The sequence below is a fragment of the Apaloderma vittatum genome, unplaced genomic scaffold (assembly GCF_000703405.1).
Source record: "Apaloderma vittatum isolate BGI_N311 unplaced genomic scaffold, ASM70340v1 scaffold11777, whole genome shotgun sequence".
NCBI lineage: Eukaryota > Metazoa > Chordata > Aves > Trogoniformes > Trogonidae > Apaloderma > Apaloderma vittatum.
Genome location: NW_009725768.1, coordinates 61,521 through 77,004, shown reverse-complemented (window position 1 = coordinate 77,004; position 15,484 = coordinate 61,521). Strand labels below are relative to the sequence as shown.

The window sequence follows — 15,484 nt, the reverse complement described above, 5'->3', positions numbered from 1 at the left end:
GCTCTTCCAGAAAGAGCCAACATCCACATTAAGTCATTTGGCAGGAGCAAAGGTTTCTAAATAGCTCCACCAGTGGAACGAATAGTCACAGAGAGCCAACTATCTTTTGGGGTAAAGGCTGTCACAAGCTGTTCACCTGTGCAGCAGACAGGCTGAAGCACGCAGTGTCCCCCCTTCCCTTGCTCCTATTTTCCAGCTCAACAGCATAAAAGAAACTTTATATGGCAAACACCAGGCTGCCTTCTAGATTTCCTTTGTAAGTCCCTGCTCTAGAGGCACTTGCTCCATGTGGCTCTGCATTTTTACACACTGCTTTTTACCCATTTTGTCTGCTTCAGCTATACCAGAATGACTGCAAAAACCTTCTTTGCTAACTATCTGCATTAATAGTCAATTCCTGTAAACACACATACATAAATTGGGTTATTGGTCATTTCCTACACACCACCTTCTCTGGCAACAGCAGCATAATGCTTTCCCAATCGTAATACAAGTCATTTTGCCTTATATTAGATACAAGTCCCAGACCAGCTAGAGGAGATCTAAACAGATGACAGAAAGAAGAGATACAACCACATTTTCATTGTTTGCAGATACTTCAACTGCAGCAAATATGCACGAACACAGGAAATCCAGACGTCCTCCACCACAGCCAAAGGAAAACCCTCCCCTCTACTAAAGTATATTCGAAGTACAGCCAGAAAACTGCTGCCAGCACATCCCTACTTTCTCTGTTAAAGGGAAGACAAGGCTGGGACAGAGCAGGCTCAGGGCCAGCCAGGAGACTCCCCTATCAGACACGGTCTCAGAATGTTTTAGGTGCTTAGCTTGAAACGTTTTGGCACTTTCAGTGTAGCTGAGCACCCCCAGGGATGCTCGTGATTGAAGAAAGCTTTAAGGTAGGTACCACAAAACAGCCATAATCAGCAGATATTCCTGAGAAGTGTTAACCAAGGGATTTAGTCAGCTCTGAGCAGATACTGACACAAAGCACATGAGCTCAACAGAGCTCAGACCCCTTAAGGACTGAAACCCAAGCTGCTTTGAGGGATTTTCTTCTTTTACATGTATTTATAGAGAAGAATTTCATTAATCCTTTCAGTTCGCTCAGCTAGTACAAAATGAGGGGGAAGAGAACCCCAAGTCTCGAAGACAGAAAAACTCTGGGGATAATGACAGGAGAGCAGACACGGAGCACACATCCCTCCCTATGCCCCCGACATCCCTGCCCTGGCAGAGCCGCTCCGTGATTAGGGCGGACACTCCAGCTAACCTCAAAGGAAAGCAGGGCAGCCACTGCCATCCTTCCAATTTTTCTTTCTAGCCAGGAGACCCCTACATTGTCCTTTCTAATCTGACAGGCTCTTTTTCACACCGCTCCTTTTTTTCTTTATTTCCCCTCCTGTTTTCTGCTCAGTAGAATTTTATTTCTCACCTGTCAAGGAAATTCAGGCCCAAAGTCCCATGACAGAGACTGCAACAGCAGTTAAAAGAGCTGTAAATGTGTTATTTTATTAATATGTCTCCAATAGCTACTCAACCTCTATCGCTCTGCTTGACATATGGATGCTTAGACCTGCAACATCCTTTCCCTTTTGAGACTTATGGCAGGATTCACATCCAACGGGTTGGGGACCAAACGAAATTCAAAGCAGGATTCTCCAGGGAGCAGTGGATACAGCTGTGGCCACAGCTGGAGGCAACAGGCTTAATGGAACCAGGTTCATCGAGAAATCAAAGCATCTAGATCTAAAGAGGGGAGGGCAAATGACAATGCAGGAATGGCACGTGCAAGCCAAGACACACTCACTTAATGTGCTGAGTTAGTGGCCTCATAAATACCACCATTATATAATATTCCATAGCTTGAAAATATATAAGAATTATACGCCAGATGAAATTTAACGCTGTTTATTTGTATACATCTCCAGACCAGATTAAAACTATTTATAATGCTTCGGAAATGAAATATTTAGCAGCAAGATACTTCAATAGAACGGTTTATTTGGCCGCAAGTCTATCTGCCATATTACCAATAATTAAAACTAGGTTTTCACAGACAGAGGGGAAAAAGGGTTTTAGCTATATTTTCAAGCTGAATCATATCAACATGTTTAAAGAGGAGATATGAGCTCCAGTGTTTTTCCCCCTCTGGGCAAAAATTATTAAAAACCGGGAAAAATGAGTCATCTGAATTTAATTATCAGGCGAGGGCCAGCTTTGAAAAAATGAAATTGAAAATAAGACTCTTTGTAATTCTGCTTATGGGACTGAAAAGTTTACTTCTCAGGAATACTAAATGAGATCCCTTTGAATTGACTGGTGTGTTCATCTCAGCCGGGTGTATTCCACGGTGCTCTGAAAACGCAGGAGGAACCTCATCAAGCAGGAGCAGCTTGTGCTGCGAGCCCTGCATGAAATTCCTGTTTGTGTGACCCACGTTTCACCCGGTAACAGAGCCCAGCTCCACCAGCCCCTTCGGAGTCCAGGGCTGTTACAGCTCCGCGTTCGTCCAGCTCCCACTGGAAATCCGTCTGGAGGAAAGGCATCGTTAGCGGCGCAGCACATGGGCACTTGGGGCCGAGGAGGAAAGTAAATTCATCATTATTCCCTCTGACAAGGCGCCAAAAGTGATGTCTGTAAAACACACTACCCTTAAAATAGCTACTAAAGCTCCTTTTCCGACGGGTGCACGTACACGTACTACCCAAAGTCAGAGGGCTAAATCTCCTAAAACACACTTGCCACTTTTAAAGTTCTACCACGCTGTATTTATGGGTAGTTTATTAATTTTTTTTTTTCCAGCACGTTCACTCTGACATGCATTGTTTTATTTTTGAGATGACAAGACACAGTGCTGCACTGGCAACGCCTCCAGGCTGAATAATGTTTCTTAACTAGTTACATTCATCTTTACCACAGAGCACAGAAGACTGATCTGCGCTGCAGCTCGTAACGGCTAAAAACTAACAGCGCCCTAAAATATTAATGCATGCTAATAAAACCCCGGCTTTTTCATGAAACAGCAACATCTAATTTTCAAAGGGGTCCTGGGAACAGTAAACAATCGGTACACGGTAAATGGCAAGTTCTCTCACATCAATACATCCTAAATGTTCAAATCCTATTTCCCCCATAACTGCCAGGCAAGTATAAATTACTTAAAATTAATGTTATTTGCAGCTGCGACAGAATCCTCATAAATAATCGTAATTTAACTTCTTGTAACACCTAATTATTTCAAACACAATTCTTCCCCCTTCCATAGGGATGTCAGGTTTAAGACTACTCCCTTCCACTTGCTGCTAGTCAGGACTTGTGCTGAGCACAATCACCGTGCAGAAGGATCGGTGTCTGCACCAACTAGAGGCAGAGTTGCCCTTTGCTGTAAAAACAACCTAAGCAATATGTCACGTTCCTTTTGCAAGCCCTCCCTTCACAGCACTGATCATCTGGGTAGTTCTTGTCTATCGGAAAAAATCAGCGTGGCATTTATTATACATAAAGGCGATACTTCTGAAAGCACTGCTCGAGCAACCAATGGGATGAGAGGGGTATTGAAATTCTATACACAGCCTTCTGTCTAAAGGACAAACTGATCTGTGGAAACATTTGCCAAAAGTTCATTAACCGTAAAGTCAACTTGCCAGCAATGTATTTAGCAATAATCAGAAAACAATTTAGCAAAAGCAAGGTTTGAGCATGACAGTGTTTGAGAAGGGTTTGGAAGTGTTGGGTGTTTGGGTTTTTTTCCAAATTCTTTATTTCTTCTAACCAGCTACGCTATGAAATGTTATCATAGAGGGTATCATTTCGAGGAGACAGTCACTGCAAAGTTTACCCAGCAAATAAAGAGCATCCCAGGGAATTTCATTAGGAAGCACCAGCTACAACCTGTGACTGGAAATAACTGGGAGCTACCACCAGTCAGGCACCAGCTGTTCGCTTTGAACACCCTGAGAAGTTTGGATCTGTGCACAAAACATCAGCGCGTACGGAATGACTGTACAGACAACAAAGTACGGCCAGTAGCGACCTACCAGAGTGAAGATCCCTCCGTTCCAGCAACTTCTAAAACATCATATCCATCTTCCAGCTGAAAATCCATGAAAACCAGAGCAATAGTGTCTCCAGGTTCGGCAAGAATAGTCCACGTGCAGTCTGCGTTATTGCCATACTCCAAAGGAAAATGAGGGCTTGAGATAATCCCGCTCTGTCCCCGCAAAGTCCCTCCACAAGCATCGTCAGCTGGAGACAGAACACAAGTTATCAGATTTTGCCGAAATGCACAAAGCAGCACATGAAAAGAAAAGAATAAGCTCAAATACAAAGCAAAGCTTTAAAAGCCCCAGTGCTTTCATCGGGGTGTGTGTTACTGTGCACTGTTAAGAGATAAAGATGTGGAGGGATGCAAAATCCTATTAGGTCAGTCAGTATCTCCTGGCAAGTGCTGGTTTATTCCCCACCACACACTTACCAGCGATCTGTTTAGTCTAATTTTAAACACCCCAAGTGAGAGAGACTCCACCACTTCCCTGGGGAGGCGGTTCTCAGCATAATGCATCTCACTGTCAGGACACTTATTTCCTAACATTGTTGCCCAAGTTTTCTGTCCCATCCCCGATTCCTCGTTAGGATCCTCGGAGGTATTTTCAGCAACTTTTTCCCCATCCGTGTAACAAGCCAAGCAGGAGGAAAACCACCAGGAATTCCGTGACTGCAAAGGGTTTCACAGACATCCCAGCGGGAAGAGAAGCTGCTTTCCACCTCGCACAGATCTCAGCACCTTCATCACTAACAGGACTGAGAGTATGAGCTCTGCACTCAACATTAACAGAAAAGGAGTGGAGTGTCCCATGCACCTGCCTTACATGTCTTTGCTCTATTTCTTACGGACATACCAAAATCATAGTGGCTAAAAAAAAAATAAGAAATCTTAACCACTTGTTCAGAAATCTAGTAGTGACACTTCCTGATCATATACCAGTTCTCCTGTTTTCTGCATACTGTTTCATTTTTACAACCTGAATTTTGTCAGTAGGAGCTATTAGAGCAATTAAAGGAGGAGGATCTGAAGAAAACATGGGCAGGAAGATAAAGGAAACCAAGAATTAATTTGACTAGCACCAGGGCAGCTCACTGCTCTTGTACACACAGCATCAGCTCAGCATTTATTTGGAATGCTGCTAAGAAAAGCCTGTTAACTTTACAACATGTGTTACAGAGCGGCATTTCAGACGCTTTAGTCAAGGAGCTTGGGGCTTTACATTATAAACCCTTATTTTCATTACAAGTTATTTAAAAACAAAACAAAACAAAAACCACTTCCAAACTGAAATTTCACTCAGGTGAGAACATTTGTTAAGTGTTAAAGGGTCACAGGCACCTGAGGGAAGCGCAGGACAACTCTGCAGGGTGGCTCGGGAGGATCCTGAGCTCTCAGACCTTCTCAGGAACCAGCATCTTGTGCTACCAGCAGAGCTGAAACTTGCAGCCTCTAACTCACGCAGCTTGAAAGACGAAGTGAGACAAATACACACGCCAACTTTTCCTCCTCATGGCCATCTGCTACCCCCGCGCGGGCAGCCACCCGGGCAAGCAGAAGGCACCAGCAGACACCGGCTTCCCAGCGACTGACGGCAGGGACAGCAACAGGACCAGCCCAGGCTCTAAGGGACGGTTTGCATCGCATTAACACGATACCCAGCTCACCCAGGAACCTATAAGCCCCAGCAGAGGTCACAGCTCTTCACGACTGCTTCTGTGCTCATGCTGGGATGGCACATCGCTCGTTACTGCAGAGCTCACAGCGAGCAGGGAAGGCAGAAAAAAAAAGTATGATTAAAAGACCAGACATGTAGGCAGACAAGCGACTACTTCTGGGCCATTCCGGCAGCCAAAACTAGGATTGAAAAAGGCCATTGAAATCCCAATTCAATGCCCCAGCATTCTATCACAACAGTCAAAGTTACCAATTTGCTGCAATCATATTGTCAGTGCACGAAAGTTATTCACAGACACTGAAGTGCAGTTAGAATCATCGATATGTTTAGGCTGAAAGATGTCTAAGAGCCAGAAAAATCCTCCAAACTTCAACGCATCACACACAAGATTCACAGTGGGACTGTCAAGGTAAGTCCATGCAAAAAGTAAAAAGGGCTACTGAAAAAGCTTTTTAAAGGCTGAACGGATTCTAGCCAACAAGGGTAAGCACAATTCACCAGTTTACGGTATGTTCGAATTTAATTTCTGATGAGTAAGTGCCTCTGTAGATGCTAGAAAAAAACAGATGCAGAAAAGCTCCTTAGCCAGTGACCCCTCAGCCCACGTGCCTAGCAGCAAGACAGACAGAGCAGGAGCAAGGTCACGAGGTGCTTCGGGAGCGCACAGGGATCCAAAGAGGCCTTTATTCTGAAGATATGCACCCCTCCAGAGGGACAGCTATCTCCTGTACAACAGGTCAAATATTACCATCTCCAGGCCACAGCACCTTTGCAAATAAGGTCCTGCACCACTACCACGAAGCATCTGCAAGCGATCCAGCCTGTGCATGCAAACGCTACGTCCAAGGGCACAGGTCCTCGTGGTCAAACACCTGTTTCTCGCTACAACCAGGCACCCGTGCAGCTCAGGTCTACCCAGAACCTTGTAACACCCCCAAGTGCAAAGGCAACAAGGATTTGGAAGCAGCAACTCCTGTCGGCAACTTCCTGGCTACATTTATATGGGGGTCTGGAAAATCTGAGACTGGATCCACCGCATTAAAGTTGCACTAGAAGGAATGCAGGAGGGGATGGAGAATATGCTGAAGAATTTTGACTCAACGCTGTGTCATAATTCTTTAATAAGAGGACTGCATTTTTTTTACAGGGCTAAGCTAACATAGTTGCAGAACATCTGGCCAAAAGTATGGTGGTTTAGGCTTTTTTTTTTAATTAGAATTTTTCACTGCAAAAGCTTTTTCAACTCAAAATGCATTCCCTTCCCATCCTCCTAAGTTTGCAGAGGTTGCTACTGTTTAACCATACGCTGCAAGCTGCCAAAATCTTCTTGAACAGCCCTTCAATTTTTTGGGCACGGTGTAGCCTAAGCAGCTGTTTGAGTTACAGTAGGACAGACCACTTTTAATGAGATTATGCATATTTGATATGCTTACAATGTAGCTTCACAAGCGTTCTCAACTTTTCAGCTGGCTTACTGAATTTTTACTCAACCGCCTACCAGAATCATAAACCTATCAGTTCTACTTAAATTCAGCAAACAATCTGGGCAGGACTTCACTCGCATGAAAGCGCTTTACAAAACAGATTCCGATGTTTCTGGATATTTTTTTTGCGCTTTATTTGTTCTTTTATTTTTTTTGGGGGGGGGTTTTTTGGGGTTTTGTTTTGTACATAGGGAGGGGGTCTTTTTTTTTTTTTTAATGGGGGTGTTGTTTTTTTTTTTTTTTTTTTTTTAAATTAACTGACCCTGGTGAGGGTTGCTCCTTTCGTGGCTACAGTGGAACAGAAGGCAGCATTCCAAGTGTGCTGGGGGTTTGCCTCCAGCATGCCAACTGTCGAGATAAAAACACAGCTCGACTTGTAAAACTCTGCTTAAGGGCCCATTTAGCTGAAGTACGAGGCTTCCCTTCATTCTGCGAACACAGAACAATCGTGTGCAGAAAGCACATAAAAACACACAAGATGCAAGGAGGAAACCATTCCGGATACTTCTGACACACACTGTATAGGTGGGACAACATCTGGACTAAGCTGCCATTTAAGTGTGACCCGGACTCGCTGAGGACCTTCAGTCATCGAGGCAGATTCCCGAGTCACAGCCGGTGCACCGGGCACAGCTCCCCCGCCTCGCACATCAGCCCGCAGCTGCTGCTCTGGTGCTCCCCGAATGAGATCACGGCAGTTTTAATCCTTCCTGCCACGTAAGCAAGGAGCATAACTCACCAGAGCAGAGTCTGTGCAGACTGAATTTATAGTCTCCTTTTAGCTCAGAGTCCAAGAATCAATTTTGATATAACTGCGCTTTCAAAACCGCTGGCGAGCAGCAGCACAAGCTGCTCTCGCGGGCTCTGCAAAGACACATTTCACCAAGCCATTCTTTCTGCATCTGGAATTCCTTCCTACATTCCTCTCTCACTGACATTATAGTTGTCCTTTACAAAAAAACCAAATCAAACTGTACTTCAAAATAGAATTGGGTAAAGGGAGTGCAGACAACTCCCATGCAGCAGCAGCTCCCTCAAAGTGTTGCCTCAGTCCTTCCTACACCTCTGCTTCTTACTCTTCTCTACCACACGTTTCTTAGCATCTTCGATTATTTCAATGCATGGAAGAGAGACAAGGCTAATGATATATAGAAAAGGATGCTACAAAGCAAAAGACAAGCACAAAGAAAGGGACATAAAGAAAACAAAAGAGGGTATCGACCAGCACGGGTGAAAACTACACCGTCCTCAGCGCTTGTCTCACATTCTGCCGTTACTCTGGAGAGGAGGGGAAGAAGGGAAGAGCAGAGTCCCCAGATCCGACACTGTCCTTTGCAGTGACATTACACAAGTCTATTCCCCTGATGGCAGCTCACAAGATCCTAACGCCTGCTCAGCTACAGAGAGCTTTTCATCTCAATTTGTCAAGATTCGACCCAGCAGCATGACCCATCTCCATCAGAAAGTAGAAAAATACGTACCAACAGTGGGTAAATGTACAAGGAATACGCTAAGTAGCACATATGACTGCTGTGTAATTCATTCAAGCAAGCATTAAAAATACACCAAGCAAACAATATTTGCTCACTTTATATTCAAGATTTATGCTACAGCTTAGAACTGCTGATTGATTGTACAAGCAGAGTCAATAAAAAGAATCAATGCAAGATGCTCTGCTGAGGTACACAAAGAATTGACGGGAAAAGACTTCAAAGCAGCAGCGACTGTTTTGGTTATAACAACGCAGACACCCGTACATTTACAGACTCTCCAGTCCCTTGTGGCCCCAGAGAATTAGCAAGAAGCTCTCTCAGCCTGACAGAGGAACCTACGTTTCCCAGCCCCAGAAGGGCGTGCAGGAGAGCGGGCCAGCCCTCTCCAACACAGGCTGGTCTCACCTCCCAGGCAGCATCCCTGCCTGGCGCTGCCCACGACCCTCAACACACTCACACGTGGTTGCAGGCAAGGACTGGAATCACTCTGGGAAGTGCCACGGGGGAAGCCAGCTTCACCTGGCAGCAACCAGAAAATCCAGTCTCATTTTCTGGGGTTTGATCCAGAAAAACTGCATGGTCTCGTGTAGGCGCCTCATTTTATGGATAACACTCCTGCTTTTTTACCCCCCCCCCCCCACTTCATCCAAAGAAATTGAAGTTAAAGTAGCTGTGCAGCTTTGAGTACTCCATAACCTTCCCATTTTTCACCCAAACCCTGGCAGCTTTAAAGAATCAAATAAAAAGGAAACTCAGTATTAACTACATCGTGTTTAGTTTTCAAGTCTTTTAAATCAAGCTTATGCTCCATGAAGTTTTTTCCCCAAGCCCAAATAGCTCATTAAATCCCGTTTCATCGTGGCGTGCTCCAGCTGAAGAGAGCGCGCTTTACCTCTGCAGAAGGGGAGAGGGAAATCCCAGGAGGCGCCGCTTTCCGAATTGGCATGGCACGTGAGCAGCGCGTGTCCTTCCAAGAAGAAGCCTGGGTTACAGCTGTATCTCACTTTGCTCCCGATGCTGAACGTCATCCCTTGCTGGATCCCGTTCTGCAGCCTTCCCGGGTTTCCGCACGTATGGCTCGGTAGAACTGCCAAAGAAAGTTGCTTCTGGTTAGGAACAGGGCGTTGCAACAGAGCTGTCTGGTGAAGAAGCCAGAGGGAAGGCTCGGCTCGAAGCAAACGCATCACTTAGGATGTAAAGAGCAAATAACCACAACACTGGATTGCACCAGAATTCATCAGGCCAGTTACAGATAACGTGTAAGTACCATTTCTACTGTGTACAGAGAAGGAATGAAAAAATCACTCCTGTAAGATACTGAGTCAGAAGCAAAATCCCCTCTTTCCTGAGCAGTTTCTAAACCAAAGTATCCTCCTTCTTATGCCCTCCCACAGTTGTATTTAACACAATCGCAGCTGATCAGAACCACAGAATGGCCTGGGCTGGAAGGGACCTTAGAGATCCTTTAATCCAACCTCCCTGTCATGGGCAGGGACGCCTCTCAACTAGATCAGGCAACACATGGGGACTCCAGGGATTACGATCCTGTTTGAAATAACATTTTGCAACAGATCTCCATCATGCACCTCAAAGGCCCCTGCAACGTAAGCAGAACTGCGTTATACCTTAGAACCACAGATAAACCGTCAAAATCTGTGATTAGCAACCATTGGCTAGACAAAACGAGCAATGTTTCAGCCCACCGGGATTTATATTTCACCGCAGTTTGTGTTTAATCCAGATTTCACACGTGTCAAACCAGACTCTGGACAACACAGCTCCACTGAAGGCAGAATATAATCCAACAAAAGTTTGCATCAGAAAGAATAGGGGATACTTTGATATTTGGATATAAGATGGAGAAGTTGCAGCTAAAATGCCAGTAAGTCCTTACCCAATGCTTCTGTACAGCAGTTTCAGAGAATTTCAATAAAACTCTGTGGGTTCCCATAAGCCACTCCAATAAGATCCACTTAAATCATGGGTTTGGAGCTCAAAATAAAATGCAGTGAAAACAACCGAGGCTAAGAATGACTTAATCAAACTTGAACCAGGCCCTTGTGCAGCATCTTGTGTTATAGCTCTTTTTCATTAAGGCTGAAACATCAGAGGATGGAAAACATGGTCGTTCAACGCTGACTGATGGCTTATCACTGGAAACAATTTTGTCAGGGGCATGAACAAAACCAGATGAATTTCTATGAGCAAAAGGGAGGTTTCGTCTGCGGCTCTGCCAAGAAAAAGAGGAAGATTAAAAGGAAAATGATATGCTAGCCTACACATCAGGCAGCAGAATAAAATACAACCGAAAGCTGCGCGCAAGCATGTGAAATGAAACATAAATCCCTAACGCTAATTGATGCAGAGACCCTCCCTTTTTGTCCCGCCGTGGGACACTGCTTTAGGGCCAGGACCTGAAAATTCAGTGGCAGCAGCCCTGGCTGCCCCCTTGGAGCAGAGCTCATGCGCCCTCGGAGGCTTCCAGGGTAGATCCGCAGGCGCCATCCAGCCCTCGCAGCGAGGGAACGGGAAGAATAATCCTTAACGAATACAGGATAAGGCTTCCTGCACCCAGGCAGACCACCTTCTTTTCCTCTTAACACGCTTCCAGATCAAATGCAAGCTTACCACCTTCAATATGATTTAATTTTAACGTCGCATACATACAGCTCGATTCCTGCATTGCTTCAGCTGTTTGGGGTTTTTTCCCTGCTGTGACCGCTGGCTCCTGCCACCCCACGCTGCTGGGCACGGGGACACGCTCCCACTGACCAGGTTTCTTCCCCGCGCTCCCTCCTCAAAACACTATTTAAATCTTTCCATGGAGCACCTGGAGCTGGGAAGTTCAGTAGCAACTTTAACATGGAGATACTGATGACCATGCAGGTTTTGTTAGCAGAGGGATGGTATCAAATACATCAGATGAGTTGAAAAGCAGTGCAGAACTTGATGTTTCATTTTCTGTAATGATACTCAAAACCCCAATTTAACTAAATTACCCCCTTTTTTTTTAATGAAATTTTTGCTTTTATGCTTCCATCCTTTAAAATTAATGACTAGAACTTTTGCTATAAATAAGAATTTATCATTTTTAAAAGTCAATCTGTAACTTTATCTGCTCTCTATTTAATGAACTGAGAAGAATCAGACAACCCTGATCTGCATCATACCTTAAAATTATACATGAAAAACAGGATCTCATTTAAAAATTCTGCTTCATTTGGATGCATTAACTAATACCTTGTTAGAGGACAGACAACATACACATCCTTTTTTGGGGAGGCAGCATGAACTTTTTGATTGTTGGATTCACTGGGGAACTAAAAAGCATTGGGAGGGGTTTTTAAATTTTTTTTTTAAATAAAGAAGAATCCTCACCAATGCACGCTTCTTCAAATTGCTGCCTCATGGACCAGAACTGCTTCCAAACAGGCTGGTGACATCTTCAGAGCCGGGCTCATCAGAAGCAGCAGAGCTGCCCGTACGAGAATTACAGGACGACTTGAGTTGGAAGGGACCTTGATCCTCTCATTCCAACGTCCCTGTCCCCTGCCACTAGCTCAGGTTGCTCAAAGCCTCCTCCAGCCTGTGTACACATTATTCGTTTCTTCATCATTAGCTCCCGTCCATCATGCCCTTCCATGTGCTCAGTGCCCCAACAGGAGCCGGGAACCCACCTTCCCCTGTGCACAGAGGGAGCAGGGTCAAAGGAGACAACATCACCTCCGCTTCCCGAGAAAGTACAGCTCCACAAAAGCCCCACAGCAGTGCAAGGGGGAGCCCAAAGAGCTGGGGTGCAGAGGCTGGAGGTGTCATCCCAACCCCCCGGCCCGGTCCGTGTCTTTGTGTCAGCAAGTATGACTCCTCATGCTCGTGCAGGAGCCTCTTTCACAGCAACGGATTTGTGATTCCACTCCAACATTCCTGAGAAGAGATAATATTATTGCTCATACTTGGCCGTCTCTAACAGCCAGACTCTCTGATTGCTTGAGAGATTAATAGAACTGTATTATTTACATCAGATGTCGTGCAGAATAATATTATTAAATCTTTGTCTTACCCATTTACCAATTCCACTGTAGATTAGTAGCACGGATTTTTTTTTTCCTCCCCATAAAAGCTTTGTTCCCGGCAATCAACATAATATTTTCCAGTGATTGTACGGAAATGAATGCAGCCACAGACCAGATTTGTACAGATGAATAGAAGGTCCTGTTAGTCATTCTGTAGCTAAGTCTGTTTCTTTCCGTGATGAATTTAGAGCAGTTTATTTTATTTGTCTTGATTTGAACAGCTGCCAAACTGTTATCTTATTTTATGACAGAGGAAAGGAAATAGGATTATTCTATTGCAGTTGCACCTGGAGAGCTCTTCAACATACCTCAAACATCACTGTCCCACGCGTTATTCTGTTATATCACCCTGGAGACCTGGTTCCCCACCGCGACACAGCAGAGGAACCATAATCCCGTGCTTCCCTCATGGACCCAGATCCATTAGTACAAGCCCAGAGATGTCTCACAGATTTCATACTGTGCTGCTTGAAAATGAACTGAACAAACTGGGAATGGAAACAACGGGGAGGTTTCCACCACCCGGTCCCGTGAGCTGCCAAAGAACAGCTACAGAGCTGCTCATCTGCATCAGGAGCCTCATGCCATCCTCTTTTAGTTCTTAAATCCCGCTGCCTTCTGCCCCTTTCAACAGCCTCACCAGGCTGTTGCTGACTTTGCCCATCCCCTCGCCCAGGATCAAGTCAGCAGCTTTCAAAACCTAGTACTTGTCAAGCCTCGTTCCAGTTCATTCGAAATTAATTAGTAGTTTTTAAGTCATTAGATGTGACTCAACGCATCCTTGGACAGCGTCCCACCATCAAAATGCATTCAGCCTAATTACATCACCCTTTCCTAAAAGCCCATAGCTCTTTTTGTCAGAAGAAAAGAAAGAGGAAAAAAGGCAGAGAGATTATTTCTCTGTTTCTCTTCGTGTTCCTCACACTGACACATTTGAGCTCCCTTACCAGTTCAGGTACTTTCAAACGAAACGAACTTAAATCCGAGCCTAGCTTGCTCACCATACCAAAATCTTCCCCGTTTCCTATTCAAATTAATCTTCAGCTCCATTTTCTCTGTTTATATCGTTCGAATATAAACCAACACCAACATTTAATACATCTAGATACTGCATTCCAGTCTATTACCCTATTTACATAGCTAAAAGAAGCATTTTTATTGCTTGAATTATCTGTGGTAGTTTACAACAGATACTTCAATGCTATCATTGTTCCAACCTTGAAATCTTATCAAGGAGTGCGACTTTTATGATGTGAGGCCATATCCATATATTATCTTCTCATTCCCAACTAATTTTCCTTCCTAATAAAAAAGAAAGCAAGTAAGCCATGGCAGAGCAGGCACTTATAGCTCCTGAATACAGCTATTACAGCAGGGCTCGTTTGTAAATCCCAATGAAAGGATGCTACACAGACCAAGCAAAATAACAAAACCATTGACCTAAGCTGCTTGGCTCAGTCATCACTGCACACTCCTTTCCAAATTCATCCTCATTGTGCTTTTTTAACCCTTCTTTCTCTTCCCCTGCACTTCCCAAATCTAGTGGGGCTGTGAAGCCAGGACATCCAAGGGAACCTTCTGTCAGAGCTCCAGGCTGGGCTGGGCACAGCTCTATTTCACTCCAAAAGCAGTTTGCACTCTATCTGTTACCTTCCCAGAAATTCAAGGAGAGAAACAATTATTTTTTTTAAGAGGCATATCTCTAAGATTTCCATCACCGCTTCAAAAATGAACTGGAACACCCATGCACAACTCCAGCGGGAGTAAAGATCCACACAGACCAAATTCCTCCCTCTCTTTGTCCAGAACTTTCAGGCCAAGTACCACAGGGATACTTCATGACTCTCTAACAGCTTTCACCAGTGTTTTAGTGCAGTCTGTTTTCACTCAGAAGAGTTTTAACCTTCAGGATAAGTGTCTAGTGTGTACTACAGAAAAGGAAATAAATGGTATCTTTTTCATTTCATTTTATCCATTTTTATGTCATGATTCATTTCCAGTACAACCAACAGAGATAAAGCTAAATGGAAACTTTTTTTTTCCTCTAATATTTCTTTGTTCACTAAAAACCAGCCAGATAGTTACTTCTGGATAATAACAGACCAAAATGCTTCATCATCCATCATCTTTGTGTTAGTGGTTCTACAGCCTTTTTGGAAATTCATTTTCAGTTTTCAATTTACCTTCCTGGAACGCGCTACAGCAACTCCAGTGCAACTTCCAGGAGTACCATGCAAGCTGAGAGAGGATTACTTCAGCTTTGATTTAGTCATCCCACTACAAAAGATTCAAAACGTGAAAGCAAGAAGATCATGGGAGACACAGCAACAACCAATTCTGCAGAGCTTCAGAGGTGCACGGATCCTTAACATCTGGGACTTTAGGCCACTCGTTATTTAGATTTTCAAATAAACGTCGTTATTTGCTGAGCACAGTAGAGGAAGCCTGGCTAGAAGGAAGGTACAGATACCGAAGCCTGGCTACAGAAAGCTTTTGCTGGACACTGAAGATGAACGTCACGCTGGCAGATGCCTGACACCAGCAGACACTTGGTTTCCAGAAGCTCCCTCACCATCCCAGCCCGGGATGCTCTCCTGCATCCAGAGCCCAATCAGCCAGGCACTCGAGAACGTGCTTATCTTTGTCAACCTGCTCCAGTCCTGCTGCTTTTCAGTGCAACAACACTTGAACACAAGCTTAATTTAAAGTAT

General features: G+C 44.5%; 1 protein-coding gene across 1 annotated transcript in view; it reads right to left on the bottom strand.

Moving 5' to 3' along the window:
• The window catches only part of LOC104276630 (CUB and sushi domain-containing protein 2-like), a gene marked incomplete at its 3' end in the record, with an annotated part of 195,504 nt that overhangs the window by 118,760 nt on the left and 61,260 nt on the right, over positions 1-15,484 (bottom strand). The window contains 2 exon segments of the mRNA XM_009873029.1: positions 4,041-4,248; positions 9,593-9,787. Of these exon segments, the coding sequence (XP_009871331.1) occupies positions 4,041-4,248; positions 9,593-9,787 (403 nt within the window).